The sequence below is a fragment of the Ciona intestinalis genome, chromosome 11 (assembly GCF_000224145.3).
Source record: "Ciona intestinalis chromosome 11, KH, whole genome shotgun sequence".
Taxonomy (NCBI): Eukaryota; Metazoa; Chordata; class Ascidiacea; order Phlebobranchia; family Cionidae; genus Ciona; species Ciona intestinalis.
The window spans coordinates 1314797-1331657 of NC_020176.2; the positions used below are offsets into that span (position 1 = coordinate 1314797).

General features: G+C 33.8%; 4 protein-coding genes and 1 long non-coding RNA gene across 7 annotated transcripts; 1 reads left to right on the plus strand and 4 right to left on the minus strand.

Annotated features, from left to right (window-relative positions):
• Positions 1 to 123: 123 nt before the first annotated feature.
• On the minus strand, positions 124 to 5257 carry LOC100184831. The gene is made up of 9 exons (XM_009861833.3): positions 4761 to 5257; positions 4306 to 4499; positions 3940 to 4104; positions 2768 to 3619; positions 2503 to 2530; positions 1115 to 1695; positions 848 to 979; positions 657 to 774; positions 124 to 334 (listed from the first exon to the last, which is right to left on the minus strand). The coding sequence occupies exons 1-9, from the start codon at positions 5167 to 5169 to the stop codon at positions 312 to 314; spliced, it is 2502 nt and encodes an 833-aa protein (XP_009860135.1). The 5' UTR covers positions 5170 to 5257; the 3' UTR covers positions 124 to 311.
• Positions 5258 to 5373: 116 nt separating this feature from the next.
• Positions 5374 to 15210, plus strand: LOC108949926. Its single transcript, XR_001974959.2, has 6 exons — positions 5374 to 5671; positions 7108 to 7186; positions 7794 to 7923; positions 11841 to 11919; positions 12513 to 12645; positions 14065 to 15210. It is a non-coding gene; the product is annotated as an uncharacterized LOC108949926 (long non-coding RNA).
• LOC100187225 (protein unc-93 homolog A-like) lies at positions 5670 to 8403 on the minus strand. Of its 2 annotated transcripts, XM_018814136.2 has the most exons (8): positions 8116 to 8403; positions 7803 to 7949; positions 7445 to 7626; positions 6992 to 7360; positions 6717 to 6881; positions 6359 to 6593; positions 6015 to 6176; positions 5670 to 5898 (listed from the first exon to the last, which is right to left on the minus strand). In XM_018814136.2, the coding sequence occupies exons 1-8, from the start codon at positions 8270 to 8272 to the stop codon at positions 5867 to 5869; spliced, it is 1449 nt and encodes a 482-aa protein (XP_018669681.1). In that variant the 5' UTR covers positions 8273 to 8403; the 3' UTR covers positions 5670 to 5866. The 2 variants fall into 2 exon arrangements, with proteins under 2 accessions (XP_018669681.1, XP_026692339.1); XM_026836538.1 differs by lacking the exon at positions 6015 to 6176.
• On the minus strand, positions 10213 to 13369 carry LOC100176991 (UNC93-like protein). Of its 2 annotated transcripts, XM_002122664.4 has the most exons (8): positions 12842 to 13369; positions 12522 to 12671; positions 12177 to 12358; positions 11725 to 12093; positions 11454 to 11618; positions 11062 to 11296; positions 10669 to 10830; positions 10213 to 10543 (listed from the first exon to the last, which is right to left on the minus strand). In XM_002122664.4, the coding sequence occupies exons 1-8, from the start codon at positions 12996 to 12998 to the stop codon at positions 10512 to 10514; spliced, it is 1452 nt and encodes a 483-aa protein (XP_002122700.1). In that variant the 5' UTR covers positions 12999 to 13369; the 3' UTR covers positions 10213 to 10511. The 2 variants fall into 2 exon arrangements, with proteins under 2 accessions (XP_002122700.1, XP_026692338.1); XM_026836537.1 differs by lacking the exon at positions 10669 to 10830 and having other exon boundaries at positions 10382 to 10543.
• On the minus strand, positions 13552 to 16163 carry LOC100179331 (cytochrome P450 2D28-like). Its single transcript, XM_002128104.4, has 4 exons — positions 15232 to 16163; positions 14997 to 15109; positions 14561 to 14749; positions 13552 to 14458 (listed from the first exon to the last, which is right to left on the minus strand). The coding sequence occupies exons 1-4, from the start codon at positions 16082 to 16084 to the stop codon at positions 14048 to 14050; spliced, it is 1566 nt and encodes a 521-aa protein (XP_002128140.1). The 5' UTR covers positions 16085 to 16163; the 3' UTR covers positions 13552 to 14047.
• Between the last annotated feature and the right edge of the window lie 698 nt (positions 16164 to 16861).

Genomic DNA, 16861 nt, shown 5'->3' on the forward strand with positions numbered 1-16861 from the left:
GTAAGAATATGAGCCAACTGTGACTCCAATGCCCCCTGACATAGCTTGCCTCACCCAAAAGGAATGTGTTTGGTGCAAATAAAAAAGTGAACACAGTCAACACTACTATCTTACAAATGCAACTGTGAAAGAAACCAGGTGTATTAACTCAAAAATAAATTGATATTAACAACTCTGTACAACAACACCAATAGAGATCAGTATAAATATAACATGCAACTCTGTGTAACGTCAAGAAAAGAAAACAACGAAAAATAAAAGCAGCAATAAATGTGCAACTATCATGCATGGTGGTGTAAACACTTTGAATGCTACGTTGATGTCCCTTGACTCTCTGTGGACACAAGTCAATATTTATTCTAATATTTAGTAAACAGTTTAGGTATTGCATACAATAGGATGTTACTGTAATAATGATAATTTTTTTAACAGTTTTCACATCAAAAACTTAGTTGTAGGGTGTAACAGAAGCTGCTTTAAATAAGTAACCTAATTGAGTAATTGGTTTTAACATATATATATATATATATTTGTGACACATTAGAGTAACAACATTGCTTTATTTTTACTACTTTTTTAATGTCAAGTACCCAAGTTACAAATAAGGTTCATATCGTTTCAAACAATCCAGAATTTAATTTCTACTTAGTATTTACCCCCAATAACTTGGTACAAAGACTCCACAGCATTGGGTGGGTCTACTATGCTTGGTAACTCTAAAACATAGTGGTTTCCGTGTCCATGAGGCATGTTTCTACTAAAGGTAATGTCATCCTATGATGTACAAAATTCCATAGTTAGTATTGTGCTAGAACATTGACAGAAATCTGTATAAAAGTTCAATCACCTCAACACAGCTGCGTAAAACTGAAGTTAAGTCCAATTTTTTCTTATTCACCAACTTCGGTTTGGTCCAAGACCCAACAAAAATAACATCATCGTCACGCGGTGTTTTCTCTTCAAGGAAAGAACGATAATTCTGGAACACAAAGTTTAAAGGTCAAACCAAAAAATAAGGGCCACTCAACATAAATGTATTGCAAACACTTGAAAAAAAATTATGTAGTGCAAAATTAGGAAACTAAAACAGCTTAAAAATTCATTACTGCCAAACCTTCAATTGTGAAAACTTTTTCTTTTTAGCTCTCCCCACAAGGTGGTGTGCAAGAGCCACTCCAGCCACATTCACTTTTGGAGGAATCCCCTTCTTTCTCTGTTTTCTCCGCAACTTCCGAAGGACTTCATAAATCAGTGAATGGTCGGACAAATCTGGATGTTGATCCAAAGAGTTGGGATCTTGCTCCAAAATGTCAGGATGTTGGTCCGAAAACTCCTGATCTTCACCTAAAGAGTCCAGTTGTTGCTCCAAATACTTTGGATCTTGATTTGAAAAGTCAGGATCCTGGCGTAAGAAATCTTCATTGAAAGAGTCTAGATGTTGGTTCAAGAACACTTGATGTTGAGGTAAAGAGTCGGAATATTGGTCCAATGTGTCTTGTTGTTGATCTGATGTCCCTGGATGTTGGCTCAGGAAGTCTTTACCTTGGTTTAGTATTTTTTGATGTTCATTTGATGAATTTGGATGTTGGTTGGTTTCTTTTTGATAAAAGATGCCTTTATAAATGATTCTTTCATCACACATTCTTTCTTCTGGAGGTATAACCACTCGAGGGACCATTCCACCAGAAAAGTTTTCTAAAATCCAAAATGGTTATTCGAAACTTTTGCTTAAATGAAACATAACAACACAGAAAAAAAATTTCATTTCAGAAATATATACTTAATGCAACAGTTTAGTTACAAGAGGACTTTTTCAAAGGCAACATAATTCAAAAAGTTTTTTGTTCTAACAGAAAAATTTCATACATGATCAAAGTCTCATAGATATCATACGAGTAGTGAATACCACACACACACACAAGCTAATGCACAATATGATCTTTATGATGGAGTTGCCCAACTCTCAACTTCAGATAATGAGCTTGTTTCTCATGAAGCTTTTATGACCTCATAGGGTCGAATATGATGCACCTATAGAATAATGCAGGCGATATAACACAACACAAACTTGATCAGATCTGCCTTTTTTACAAAACAATTCAAACTTATTATTTAAAAGAAACCTATTTATTTCAGGCTTTTCATTTGGTGTGACAAATTTTCAAATACGAAGACAAGCTGTTCAGTTATCTTTAAAAACTCACTAAACACCCAGGACTAGGGTTATAGGGCTAGAGCATCAGCAACTACAAGTTCATTTTAAAATAGTTGGCTATTGCAATCTGGATAAAACGTATCTTGGAACTACTGAACACAGTTACACGTAACCTTTAGAATAGTGTTTCTGTGGATTTCGGCTGAAATTTAGCCACGAGAACATATTATCATACCCATAGTGGACTTCAATCTCAATCATATACTGATCCATATAAACCTTGATTTATAAAAGGTAACAAAGATAAAACATTTACAATAAACAAAGCCCCTTATTTGTCATCTTACCATTTTGTGTTCCAAACGCCTCAGTAACCTAAAACATAAAAGTATTTTATTTCTATTAACAAACAAAATAAACGAAGATGACTAAAGTCAAATTCTAAGATGATCACACAGAACACGACCTTACAATAATTGCACAACCCATAAGCCAAGCAAGCGATTGGTTATTTAAACTGTCTGCAATTTAAAAAGATAAAACTTTGGAGATGTTTTACTTTTAATTAAATTGCCAGGCCAATGATGATAAATGAGTAACATTCATTCCTACCTCTAATTTCACATTCCGTCGTTTGTTTCCAACTGTTGCTTTAGTAGCACCAACTCTATCTCCGACCTTAATGGTATCCGATAAACTAATGCTTTCTTCTTTATCAGCTTCATTGGAATTAACCTCCACTTTAACATACGGCTGAAATGGGAAGCTCGCCTTTCCAACTTGTTCACATACAGAAGCACCACCTTTGGTAATAGAAGGCAAATGTTTTGTAGCACTAACGTTTTCATTTTTGCCAGCATTACCCCTTTCTTTTATTGCCACATTTTTACCTGTAGCGAATGAATTACTGTTTGCCAAAAAAATTTGTGTCATAGGCGTTTGAGCTTGGACTGTAGCAGTCGGCGTCAAAACAACAGATGTTTGAACCACAGAAGCACCCTCTACATTTTCCACAGTGTTTATCAAACTTTTTGTATTTATTAACTTTTTCTCTGCAGTTAGTGAAGCACTGCTTTCCTTGGCAACATGGGGTGTTTCTTTTGCAGTGTTGACCATCACATTATCATCGCTGTCATCACTAACTTCTGCACTGTAGTTAAGTCTTAAGAAAGATTGATAAATTGTATCATCACCAGATTTTCCCCCACTATCATCGTCAATACAAACACCATCGCTACCATGTTCTGTATGTGTTTGAACATGTTGCAATGTTTGCGTCATTTCATTTCCTCCAGCTTCATATGTTTCGGCATTCATATGGTTAGCAACACCAAACCTACCACACCATATTTGGAAGATCTTCATGACAATTTCAACTTTCATATCAAGAAGATAAGAAGCGAGTTTCACGTCAGAGTTTTGCAAACCTTCTCCAAACCTTAGACGAAACAACCTCCATAACACCTTTAGGGGGGAACAAGTGTAATTTAAACTTGAAGGGCTTGAATTTGAAGCTGCATAATTGTATGAGCTGAGCAGTCTGTATAACATTAATTAGCAATAAGACCCTCTTATTACATTGTGAGATTACTTTAAAAAATAAATAACAAAAACGTTAAAATAATGGTAGTTGTTAACCCACACATGAACTAGAACAGTACTTTGAAACCACAGTACATGTTAATTTTGCAGAAATAATTTTGGATTAATAACTTTCCCTATCATGTTTAAATCACATCACACCACGGCTACTGAATTAAATCTAGATTCAACACTAGTCTCACCATTTCTTTTGTATCATTAGCTGATGGATCAAGTATGTCAGCGATGACTCGTGATATTAGAAACCATGACTCGACTTTTTGTGGAGTCGAAGTTATTACACTGGCAATAGTTTTGATCGTTTCTTGCGATGGATACTGACATGAATAAAATGATTCTTGCAGAACCTGGTAAAAGAAGTTATATATATATACATAAAAATGAAAATAAGTGACTTGCCCATTGCGTTTCATTTTTATGAATAAAGGGTAAATGTTACTGTATCAAAATAAATAAATTTACAGATTTTTAAAACAGGATTTAAGAATACAATGATTTAAACATCAGTGTCATTTAATCAAGCAACCACAAACTCTTAAACAAATAACCTTCTTTGGTGAAGTCGTCAATTCCAAGTTCTTTTTCCATTTAAACCAAGCTTTAATATAAAGTTGAGAAACCCCTGTCTTGACTTGAATTTCTCGGATTCTTTCTTCATTTAAATGTTTGTTTTGACAGAACTCATGATTAAGGACTTGAACAATTTTTACAGAACCATGTTTTTCTTTGGAATAATTATGACCTGTCAATATTAAACATGGTAAACAAACAGAAAATCATGCAAGGGAACAATAACAAATATACAAAGCTGAATTTTGCTCCAAAAACTAAATTACTATTTTAAGTTTACAGACACTTTAAACCCAGTTTAAAAAACTAATTGCTTTAGTTTCTGAATTAACCTATAATTTTAAAAGAGGTAGTCAGAGCAATTAATCGCTATACATAGAACCAATTTAACAATACTATGGGTATAAAATGATTAAATATTTCCATATAATACCTGTTATCTTTGATAAAAGCCAACCTAGTTTCCGAAATCGTTTTAACCCTTCAATTTTTGAATTCTCATCTGGTGGCCACAGTTGGTCCAAATGCTTTAACAAATACTGGAACTGCCCACTCAGTCTTCGTCCTGCATAATGCCGTGCCCGTGACATATTTCGTCGTTCACGATGTTTTGAATGTTTTATGTTTACACTTGTTGGTTTAAAGGGTTTGTGTTTTGAAAACTCGCAATTTTGAACGGGTCTCGTAGTCGTATTTAAGCAACTCTTTTCAGCTGCAGAAACTGTTGAATTAGAAGTTGGAAACGAACTTTTTCTGTGCTCCGACATTGTATGTTCGTTTCTTCTTGATTCGTCAAAGAAAGCTCGTTTGCAAATAACGCAGCGAAATAAATTTAACGACATTTTCGGAACAGTATAATAAAAATACCAAAATACCTTATTTTAAAATGTACAAATAGTAAACATTTACCTGTAAATAAAACACATCAACTCAAAAATACGATTTTGACAAAAAAAAAACAAAAATAAGTTTCGTTGTTTCGTCATCTTCATAAATAGAAACAACATTTTTCTTCGGCAAATCTTTATAAAAGAGACGGGCTCTATGCTTGTGCTTTAATTTCTAACCCAAGACTTCGCAGTTAATCTATCCCAAGAAAGTCAACTCATTTTATAAAAAAAAGTAAATTTGTAAACTAAATAATTTTAAAAGCAACTTTTCATTTAGTCCATATATTTTTTCAAACGTTGTGAAAACTAGAACTCCAATTGTTTCCCGCCATTTTTAAATTTTAATTTCTTGCTAACGATTGTTTTATTATGTAATAACAAAAGGTAACAGTTATTCAGAATGTTTTTTTTTGGAAAGTAATGAAGAATTATCAAACTACAATGGAAGTATAGGGTAAATATATTTTTTTATTTGTGATTACGTGTATTGGTTTATGTTTCATTAACGTATATGAATATAAATAAATATATTAGTATTATTGCAATGAAACTATGCTAATATAGATCGTTAACATATAAAATGAACTCCAGTATCACGACTTGTAGCGAACACAGTTTGTTGAAGAATTTCAAAACATCTCGTGGAAGTTTATTTTCTTAGTTTAAGAATCTCTAAAAACCCTGAAAGTTAAATGTTTGCAGATTTAGCATAATATGCTTAAAAGGTCTGAATGTAAACACAACTGCTGCTGACATGCTACTATTATATGCAAATAAACAAAACTGGTCTAAAATACCTGCTAAAAAAACTGAAAAAAGCAAGGTTGCAATATGATAGTAGATCTTTGTACTAACACAAAAGGCAGTGCTTGCACTAAACTCTATAATGAATCCAGCAGCAAATGTTAGGCCCCAGAACATAAAAGAGATTTCCTTGTTTGGAAACTGTCCATATTTATCTAAAAGTAAAATTAATAATTTAGATTACTACCAATGGTTGTTTCATACGGTATGAATCTTTTCACCGTCCAATGCTTACACACATGGTGTTGACAGGAAGTAAAAACGTTGTTTTTTACTTTGATTCAATCATATATATACCATGCAGTACTTAAAACATACCATAATTGTAATTACTTACATCCAACATTGACTTGTGCCACTGATGCTGAAAATCCAGCCATACAAAACAAGACATAAACCACCCAAGTTGTAGAAACAGTTGGGACCCAAAACAAACAGACCATGTAGAAACTCATATCAGATATAAGTTGAATAAAGAAAATAGGCAGACACCCGTATCGCCCAAGGATTTTTCCACTGACAATACAGAAGATCCCATTCACCACACCATACAGAATTAAGCAAATCCCAACCTGTAACAAATACATATCGAGGCTTACCTTATAAAATATTCTATATGGCTATTAGTGTTTTTTGATTTAGTGACTTCTTTAGTTTGTATATGGCGTTTAGATTTAAATCTTCGCTATAAAAACCTGGGATACACCCAGAATACATGATGCCCAAGCTCTTGTCAGTTCACTGATGCTGAATCCACAGAACATTCCAAGGTAGATGGACAAAGGAATTATTAAAACTTGTCTCATCATTGTCAGTTGTTTGATTGTATCTTTCATTGTTCGTATGACCAACTTCAACATCTATTAACAACAACTTATTGAAAATCTAATATCGGTAAATGGAAATCAAAATTAACGACCTATAACATACAAAAAAATGTGTAAACTTGAGTTGGGAGCTTCGAACTTACTGAGTTGTTTTCCTCATTTTCTCCTGAATCTCCTTTGTCATTCATTGGTATTCCCTCTTCACCATCAAGTTTTAAAGTAGAACTTTTTCTTTTGTTTGATTCAAGTTCTATTTCAGGTACCAGCCACATATGAATGCCGGCACCAATGAACATGATGAACAGCAGCACAGATAAAAGGACATATAACGCCACTGGGTTAGTAGGGACATATTGGTCAATGTGCGCTGTAGTTACATTGGGATCTTGACAATCATTCGCCCCACAGTAAAGAAATTGATCATCTGTAGATGTTATTGTTGTGTTGATTGTTGTAGTTGAATTGGGAGGAAATAAATGCAACACAACAAACGAGAATGAATTTCCAACGATCTAGAGAAAATAATGTGTGATGTATTGATGGTGTGAAAGCAAGAAGTTTTACCACCAGAAAAAAAAAAACTATACTAAACTTGCCTGATTAATAACAAACAATCCAAGTAATAAACCAGCAAATTCAGCAACACATTGTTCTGCTGGCCGTCCTGTACACCTGTGGTATTTCATTCCATAATGAACATAAATTATTCCAAGGGGAATCCAGTATATTGTCTCACTAAGTCCACCTAGTACACCAGCAATGTACAACACGGCAGGAGCTGTCAATTGTAAATGGTGTTTTTTTGGTTTAATTGGGGGGAAATTGTTTATATATAAGAATTTTAACTCTTATTTAAATTACCTTCCCAATGGGGTTTAATTTGATACAATAAAATGAATTCTACTCAATGTTATGTCCATATACTACTATTCATTTACAACACAGGTAAGTTACTTGGATAAAAGTTTGCAGCTACATAGAGGACATAGCCCAACTCTCCAAGCATGAGTGCCTTTTTCACTCCAACAACCCTGATGAATAGTGGGGAAAAGAAGGAAGATAGGAACGTAACAATGTAAGTGATTGTCATCATTTGGGATCCTGATTAAAAATAAATCTTTGAGGTTAATTATATATATCTAAACTTATATAAAAGAAATCCGACATTTATGCGTCAGCCTGATATGTTACCAAACTTAGTGTCTAGTTTCCCAAGTTTTTGGCATTAACTTTGGAAGAGGTGATCATTTTTTTCCTAAACACTTACCTAAACCTCCTTTAATATTTATACTTGACTGAAGAACTAGCATAGATGTGTAACCGCTAAATAAAAGAATCAAGCCCACTAAAATTCCAAAGTAATGTATTCGAACTTTTCTTGCTTTTTTCGGATCAACTGAAACTTCTGATTTTGTTTCTTCCATTTTTTTATTTGTCAAATTTTATTAAAATATGAACAAGTTTGACACCTAAAAGCAACTAACTTCTTACATTTTTTATTTATTTTAAAATATTTAACTCAAGCTTTAAACATTTGACTCCTGGCTCTCTTGACCAGCAGCAACCTCTACGCTAAAGTCATTCTCTTGAAAATAATTGTTTGAATCTTTTATATACTGCGTAACATGTGATGGTGAAAGTTGCAAGTCAGATACATATCCAGCGCATGGTAAATATTTGTGAACAAACACAACCCATCCTGACCTCTTTTAATCCTGTCAGCAAATTCATTCACACACAATAGCTTTGAAGTTAAGTATAATCTCTTTTTATAATCCTTATATATTGGATGCAGTATTGGACTTATTATGCATTGTTAAAATATGAATGTCCTAACTAACCTTTACATTAACAATCATTTTCTCTCTGTAGGTTTTATGGCTAGAGGATATTGTTTTTTTTTGCTGCCACAATTTTATTATCTTATGCACACAATGAGTTGATTTGTAACTACAGTTTGTGACATTGGAGTGTGAACAGTTTATTTTATTGTTTATAAGCACACAATGGACAAATTGCCTTGTATTGACGTAAACTGGGTTCTATTCTTGTACTTTACTTCCTAAACCCATGTAGTTAATATTTGTTTTGAAGTCAAAAAATGAATAGTAAACTTGTAACCTAATTAGTTTCAAAACAATTTTCCATTCCTTTACTACATTACTTTTATTTCATCACATATATGGCCATGTAGATCCTTTATTGTTGTTGCTTCTCAATTCCTAATTTTGGAATTTATTCTTTAATCTCTTGAGTGTCCATTCATATATGTCTATAAATTTTAGGCTAAATTTTTAGATTCAAAACAGTACCATATAATTAGCAAATAATTAATAATTACTTTACTGTTTGATTGAACGAAAAATCCTCCAATTAATGATTATAACCTTTCAAGTCAATTATGTAATTATTGTAACTATCCTCACATGCCAGGAAACGACAGTCGTTATAACACAGGTGTTCATACACCTCGTGCCAACTTACGAGTTACCATGTATGTTGGTTTTTTTTAATTTTTTTATGTATATCTGATAACTTGGACAACCTATTAGTGACCACTTGATTGAAGCAATTGCCTGAGAATGTCTTTCCCAAGGACACATACGTCCACGATGGTAGCAGCAGCGACAAGTATCAATTACCTTTGTGTTACAGGCAGGCGCGCTAACCACTTTGCCACAGCAACAGACAGTAAAGTCAACTGCCATACATCTGGAACTCATTAGTAACACAGTTATCAATAACTTATTGCTTTGTTTCTGTTGTAGTGAAAATGAACAAAAACTGTTAAAGATGTATAAAAATATCACTTATCAAAAGAAAAAATAAATATACAATATTTGTAAGGCAGGGCAAGGATAAGACTCGGGTTTGTAGGGACATTTTGATCTGTTCCCAGGCGCCCAAACGGTTAAGCTATCATTTCTTGTACGATCTGTTGAAACAGCGGTTACGTTACACTGTTTGGGAACTTGGGAGTACCTGTGTTAGTAAGATGAAAAATCCACACATCGATTGACGCCTGTATCAATTTATAGCTGTTTAGGGGGGAAGGGGCATTAAAAGCACTAACTTTTATACCTTATTGTCATTTGTCAGCAACAATAAAGTTAACTAGTGCAAGTTTACAAGTTAACACATGGTGCAGGAGTTGTACAGATTTACACATATTCTTTACCAATCACTCAATCCATCATAAGTTGTAGTACATGTATAAATGCATTCTATTTACTGATCAACAATGGCGACTAAAAACTCTTTTGTTGGTTACTACTAGTTTCTTTTTTATCAAGCTTAGTTGACCGTTGTAGTAAGTAAAGGGTTAATTAATATTATGCTATTTGGTTTAATATGTGCTCACTCATTAAACTTTTGCTCTCTTTTATTACGATTTCATGTTAAACATAAGAAAAGTTGTAGTATTCTCATAATAGTTTTTTAAAGTGATGAAGAATTATTAAATAACATTGAAAATAAAGAGTAAATATATTTTTTCATGTTCTGTATTGGTTTATGTTTTTTGACAGATATAAATATATTTGTGATTATTAGTAGTTTTGCATATAAACTATGCTACATAAATAGATTGTTAACATATGAAACAAACTGCGGACTTTAGTGAAAACAAGTTTGTTAAAGAATTTCAAAACATCTCCTGGAAGTTTATTTTCTTGGCTTTAGAATCTCTAAGATTGCTGAAAATAAAATGTTTGCAGAATTTAGAATATTGTACCTAAAAACGCAAATGGTTTAAATAAAAACACAGCTGCTGCTGACATGCTACTATTATATGTAATTTATTTAAATTGTTAAATAATACCTGCTAAAGGAACTGAAACAAGCAAGGTTGCTATATGATAGTAGATCTTTGTACTAACACAAAAGGCAGTGCTTGCGCTAAACTCTATAATTAATCCAGCAGCAAATGTTACGCTCCAGAACATAAAAGAAATTTCTTTGTTTGGAAACTGTCCATATTTATCTAAAAGTAAAATTCTTAATTAAGATAACTGCCATTCATGTTGCGAAAAGATGAATAGCTTTATAGCTGGTGTTAAAGTTTTATGGTTGTTTCTAAAGGTAATAAATCTTTTCATTTTCGAATACTTAAACACAGGGTGTTGAAAGAAAGTAAAAAGTTTTTTACTTTGATTCAATCATATATATTTTTAGCACACAGTACTTAAAACATACTATAGTTCTAATTACTTACATCCAATATTGACTTGTGCACCTGATGCTGAAAATCCAGCCATACAAAACAAGACATAAACCACCCAAGTTGTAGAAACAGTTGGGACCCATAACAAACAGACCAAGTAAAAACTTATATCGAGTATAAGTTGAATAACCAAAATAGGAAGACACCCGTATCGCCCAAGGATTTTTCCACTGACAATACAGAAAGTCCCACTCACCACACCATACAGAATCAAGCAAATCCCAACCTGTAACAAATTTATGGATATATGGTTTACCTTATAAATATCAAATTTAGCTATTAGTGATATTTTAGCTTTAAACTGAAGTGACATCTTCAGTTTGTAGATTGTGTATTAGTCTGTATAGCATTTGAACACTGTTTAAATCTTTCGCTATAAATACCTGGGATACACCCAGAATACATGATGTCCAAGCTCTTGTCAGTTCACTGATGCTGAATCCACAGAACATTCCAAGGTAGATGGACAAAGGAATTATTAAAACTTGTCTCATCATTGTCAGCTGTTTGATTGTATCTTTCATTGTTTGTATGACCAACTTCAAAATCTATTAACAACAACTTTTCAAATTTATCGGTAAATAGAAATCAAAATCAACGACCTAGCGTACAAAAAAATGTGTAAACCAATTGAGTTGGAAACTTAGAACTTACGGAGGTTTTTTCCTCATTTTCTCCTGAATCTCCTTTGTCATTCAGTGGTATTCCCTCTTTACCATCAAGTTTTAAAGTAGAATTTTTTCTTTTGTTTGATTCAAGTTCTATTTCAGGTACCAGCCACATATGAATGCCGGCACCAATGAACATGATGAACAGCAGCACAGATAAAAGGACATATAATGCCACTGGGTTAGTAGGGACATATTGGTCAATGTGCGCTGTAGTTACATTGGGATCTTGACAATCATTCGCCCCACAGTAAAGAAATTGATCATCAGTAGTTCTTATTGTTGTGTTGATTGTTGCAGTTGAATTGGGAGGAAATAAATGTAATACAACAAACGAGAATAAATTTCCAATAATCTAGAGAAAATAATGTGTGATGTATTGATGGTGCAAAAGCAGGAAGTTTTACCACGAGAAAAAAAAAGCTGTATTAAACTTGCCTGATTAATAACAAACAATCCAAGTAATAAACCAGCAAATTCAGCAACACATTGTTCTGCTGGCCGTCCTGTATACCTGTGGTATTTCATTCCATAATGAACATAAATTATTCCGACAGGAATCCAGTATATTGACTCACTAAGTCCACCTAGTACGCCAGCAATGTACAACACGGCAGGAGCTGTCAATAGTAATGATGTTTTTATAGTTTACTTTAGTAAACAAAAAAGTGAATTATGAAATTTAATTATTTTTTTAATCCACATTTACAATGTCATTTAATTTGATTAATATTCCTAAGGTTATGCCCATGCACTATCTTTCTTTCACAACAGGTAAGCTACATGGATAGAAGTTTGCAGCTACATAGAGGACATAGCCCAACTCTCCAAGCATGAGTGCCTTTTTCACTCCAACAACCCGGATGAATAGTGGGGAAATAAAGAAGGAAGATAGGAACGTAACAATGTAAGTGATTGTCATCATTTGTGATCCTGATTAAAAATAAAGTAAGATGTTAATTATATATACCTAAACTTATATAAAAGAAATCCGACATTTATGCGTCAGCCTGATATGTTACCAAACTTAGTGTCTAGTTTCCCAAGTTTTTGGCATTAAATTTGGAAGAGTTGGTTTGGTGATTTTTCACCTAAGAACTTACCTAACCCTTCTTTAATATTTATACTTGACTGAAGAACTAGTATAGATGTGTAACCACTAAATAAAAGAATCAAGCCGACCAAAATTCCAAAGTAATGCATTCGAACTTTTTTGGCTTTTTTCGGATCAACTGAAACTTCTGATTTTGTTTCTTCCATTCTTTTATTTGTCAAATTTTATTAAAATATGAACAAGTTTGACACCTAAGAGCAACTAACTTCTTATATTTTTTATTTATTTTAAAATATTAACTCAAGCTTTAAACATTTGACTCATGGCTCTCTTGACCAGCAGCAACCTCTACGCTAAAGTCATTCTCTTGAAAATAAATGTTTGAATATTTTATATACTGCGTAACATGTGATGGTGAAAGTTGCAAGTCAGATACACATCCAGCGCATGTTAAATATTTGTGAACAAACACAACCCATCCTGACCTGTTTTAATCCGGTCAGCAAATTCATTCGCACACAATAGCCTTAAAGTTAAATATATTATCTTTTTTATAATCCTTTCATATTGGTCGCAGTAGTGGACTCATTGTTTAAACATGAGTGTCTTAACAAATCTTTATATAAACAGTTTTCTTTCTGTAGGTTTTATGGCTGGATATTGGTTTTCCGCTGCCACAAGTTTATTGTCCTAATGCACACAATTAGTTTCTTTGTAACTAAAGTTTGTGATACTGAATGTTTGCAGCAAACATTTTCATAGTGTAACCACTTTATTTTATTGTTCAAAAGCACACAATGGATAAATTGCATTGAATTGGCATTAACTAAAATCAAAAACATAAAAAATATATTGAAAAGTTTGCCAAATTGAACCTTGGTATCAATGTTCTTAGTGAAAATCTACAGCAGTTCTATACATAAAGTTTTATGGTCACCACCACCAATCCTAAACTATGCTTGACATGTATTCTAATTTTAACACTACAATCACGAACTTTTAGAAGGTTTTAAACATTGCTGCATAACTAATTAGCCTGGATTTTGATATAACCCACATTGATCTAGTAGGAACTATATGAACACATTCGTTATAAAATATTTACCCGATCAAATTATTGAAATTAAACAGCACAGGTTGCATACCTTTGATGTTAACTAATGTTGCATAAAAACTTATTATTCCATTAAAAATTGTTAAAACCATTAAAAAGATTTCATTGTTAGTTAAGCAGATTCACAAGACTTAAATTTATTTACATTCGTTTTTCAGCAATTACCCTGTATGAGTAAGGTCTTAAAGCAATTACGCTCTCACCTTCCATGTCTATCTTATCCCCTGGATTAAACGAGAAAGAAAATTGTCGGAAAATTGATACTGTGACCAAGAACAACTCCATGTTTGCCAGCTGTTGACCAAGGCAGCTTCGGAGACCGATATTAAACTGAATTACTTTGCTTGATTTAATAAACTTGCCATTTGAATCAAGATGCCTCTCTGGATTAAAGTCGTATGGGTTTTTCCACAGTTTCTCATCATGGTGAATTCCCCAGATGTTAGTTAGTACGATGGTGTCCTTTGGAATCTTGTATCCCATGACCATTGTATCCTTAGAGGAATAGTGAGGTACAGAGAGTGGGACATTTGGGCGTATCCGGTTAATTTCCTGGAAGAAAAATCTTTATTTTCTACCCGCCACATGCTATACACCATTGCCTTTCATGCATACAGTAATGCAACTAACACAAAACTAGAAAACTCTTTCTACCTGAATAACAGCTCGCGTGTAAGGCATCTTCTCAGCAAGTGCCATCTTTGGTTCTCCATTTGATCCAAGAACTTGATCCGCTTCTTCTTGCATCTTCCTCTGAACCTCCGGGTATCGACAGAGGAAGAGAATGATCCAAGAAGTTGTTGATGATGTTGTATCGGTTCCCGCCATGAAGAGATCTCGACACTGAAAGGCAAAGCATTCAATATTTGTTATAAGCAGTAGTAGCATATTCATTTTACTTTGTGCACTGGTAAGGCTTAGTGCTGCCTTCCTCTTGGTGGCTGAGAAAATAGTTGTACCGATATGTTATAGGTACCTAAATATTTGTGAAAATAACTCTTGTTAGACAAATAGAGCTTGCAGTAATTTAACTCAAAAAAACGTTTGCAAGTCTTGCACTTACATATTTCTTTCCATAACCTACACTTACCATTGCCACAAGTTGCTCATATGTAAAAGAGCTATACTGTTTCCAATTTGGGTCCACCTGTCCCCTGAATCCCTCAATACTTTCACCACCAGTTGTCTGTGTAGTTTCTGACTCTGCACATGTAATATTAGTTGTTGATCTATGAATGCTCTTTTCTGTTTTATTTATAACAGTTATATTGTTGTACTTTTATTGTCTCAAACTTTTTTAAAGAGCATAGTGAATAATGTTTTACCTTGCATTGTGGATTTTGCTTTATCCATTTCATTAAGAAAGCTGTCAATGTAGTCGCGAGGTTCTTTTGGATCACGGGTCTTCTCATGTTCACTGATCTCCTGCCTCACTAGAGCATGAAGTGTCTGCTGAAAGTTCACGCTTTTTGCATGAATGGTGCTGAACACGGGTAGAAATCGTAAAAATGGAGCAAATGCAAGGATGCCAGATAAGACATTTAGCTTGCTCTTTTTGTTTAATGTGTTGATGATTTCCTTGAAGTCTTCATTTTCTTCAATCACGTTGTGCCCAAATACAATGTGGCATATGGTGCTTGATATAGCTTTGTATATTTCCATATCTATGTAGAAAGGTTTGGACCCAAACTTTTCAATCCTTTCACAAAGTTCATTCGAATAAAGGAGGATTGTTGGTTCTAGAGCTCTTCTTCCCATTCCATATTCCCGAAGTTTATTTAAACTGAATCTTCTTTGCTCCTGATGATACGAACCAAACTTTGTCATCAAAATTCCCTTGCCCCCTTTAAACACAGCAATGCCATTTGATGGTCTGTCAGCAAGGTCCATATTCTTAACCAGTGCTTCATGAGCAGCTTCGTAACTTCCCAATAGCAGGATATCTTTAAACCCAAATCTAACCATACAAACAGGACCATATTGTTGGTTCCATTTCATCATTGCATGCTCGGGGTGTTTTCGTATGGATGTGATTGCCCCAATGAAGGGAAGTCCTCGGGGTCCTGGGGGAGCCCATGCTGATCTCTGGTTCCAGAAGTGCCATGTTAAATAGGAAACAATAAAAACCAATAAAATTGTATCAAATATTGAACTTATGGATTGTACGGAAATTTCCATTTTTTTACAGTTTGTTTGTGTTGTATTAACACACAACTACATTTACGGTTACAGTCGCTATAAAAATATTAATTAGTTCTAGAGATATAGGAATAGTCGTTGCATACTGTAATTTGCAGGTAATCGACAAAGAATTTATACTTGAGCTGTAATTTGAGACTTTGAACGTTACACAAAACCGTAGCTTTAACAGCCCTCGGCAATCAACTCGCATGAACTATAGTTTGAATCACAGACATTATTTCGCCTTTTATCTGCTTAGAATAGGATTTATACCGAATTCATCCTGTCTTGTTTAAACCACCGCTATATAAGCATTGTATTTTGAAGTTTTTTTAATGGATCTGAACTAAATGCTTCCAAAGATATTTTTCTTCTTTAATCTGTTGTTTCGTTTGTTCTGTCTAGCTGTTTTAATAACCGCATAGCCAAACTCCTTGCAATGATAAAGGTAAACCAGTTTAATTTGCACATTCTGGGACTGGTAGCGACTGTTGACTGTCTATCCATTTGCGTGTAACGAACTTTAGTTACCATTCAACCGACCTAGAGTTACCTTGGCAAATACTTGAAAAGAACAATCGGCGGTTCGTGTTTTTCAGCTGCTAGGCATCGATTGGGTAACCGAGCATCTGCCTAAAAGTTGTTTAAATGTTATTTGACATTAAGTGTAATGTTGTTAATTTGCGTGCAGATCAAGGTCATTCCGTATCAGCTGGTTATTTCGCTTCATATTTGTACGAGCATAACTCAACGATCGCGTTGCTATTGTGACGT

What these genes read in the sequence shown, in the direction of transcription:
- LOC100179331 (XM_002128104.4), bottom strand. Translation starts at nt 16,084, where the DNA reads ATGGAAATTTCCGTACAATCCATAAGTTCAATATTTGATACAATTTTA. An exon ending in AGCAAAATCCACAATGCAAG is followed by an intron (nt 15,110 to 15,231) that starts GTAAAACATTAT and finishes TTACATGTGCAG; the next exon opens with AGTCAGAAACTACACAGACA. An exon ending in ACACGCGAGCTGTTATTCAG is followed by an intron (nt 14,459 to 14,560) that starts GTAGAAAGAGTT and finishes TTTTTCTTCCAG; the next exon opens with GAAATTAACCGGATACGCCC.
- LOC100176991 (XM_002122664.4), bottom strand. Translation starts at nt 12,998, where the DNA reads ATGGAAGAAACAAAATCAGAAGTTTCAGTTGATCCGAAAAAAGCCAAA. An exon ending in AGCTGCAAACTTCTATCCAT is followed by an intron (nt 12,359 to 12,521) that starts GTAGCTTACCTG and finishes TACTATTGACAG; the next exon opens with CTCCTGCCGTGTTGTACATT. An exon ending in GTATTCTGGGTGTATCCCAG is followed by an intron (nt 11,297 to 11,453) that starts GTATTTATAGCG and finishes AATTTGTTACAG; the next exon opens with GTTGGGATTTGCTTGATTCT.
- LOC100187225 (XM_018814136.2), bottom strand. Translation starts at nt 8,272, where the DNA reads ATGGAAGAAACAAAATCAGAAGTTTCAGTTGATCCGAAAAAAGCAAGA. An exon ending in AAATATTAAAGGAGGTTTAG is followed by an intron (nt 7,950 to 8,115) that starts GTAAGTGTTTAG and finishes ATTTTTAATCAG; the next exon opens with GATCCCAAATGATGACAATC. An exon ending in GATTGTTTGTTATTAATCAG is followed by an intron (nt 7,361 to 7,444) that starts GCAAGTTTAGTA and finishes TATTTTCTCTAG; the next exon opens with ATCGTTGGAAATTCATTCTC.
- LOC100184831 (XM_009861833.3), bottom strand. Translation starts at nt 5,169, where the DNA reads ATGTCGTTAAATTTATTTCGCTGCGTTATTTGCAAACGAGCTTTCTTT. An exon ending in CTAATGATACAAAAGAAATG is followed by an intron (nt 3,620 to 3,939) that starts GTGAGACTAGTG and finishes TCCCCCCTAAAG; the next exon opens with GTGTTATGGAGGTTGTTTCG. An exon ending in GGCGTTTGGAACACAAAATG is followed by an intron (nt 1,696 to 2,502) that starts GTAAGATGACAA and finishes TTTGGATTTTAG; the next exon opens with AAAACTTTTCTGGTGGAATG.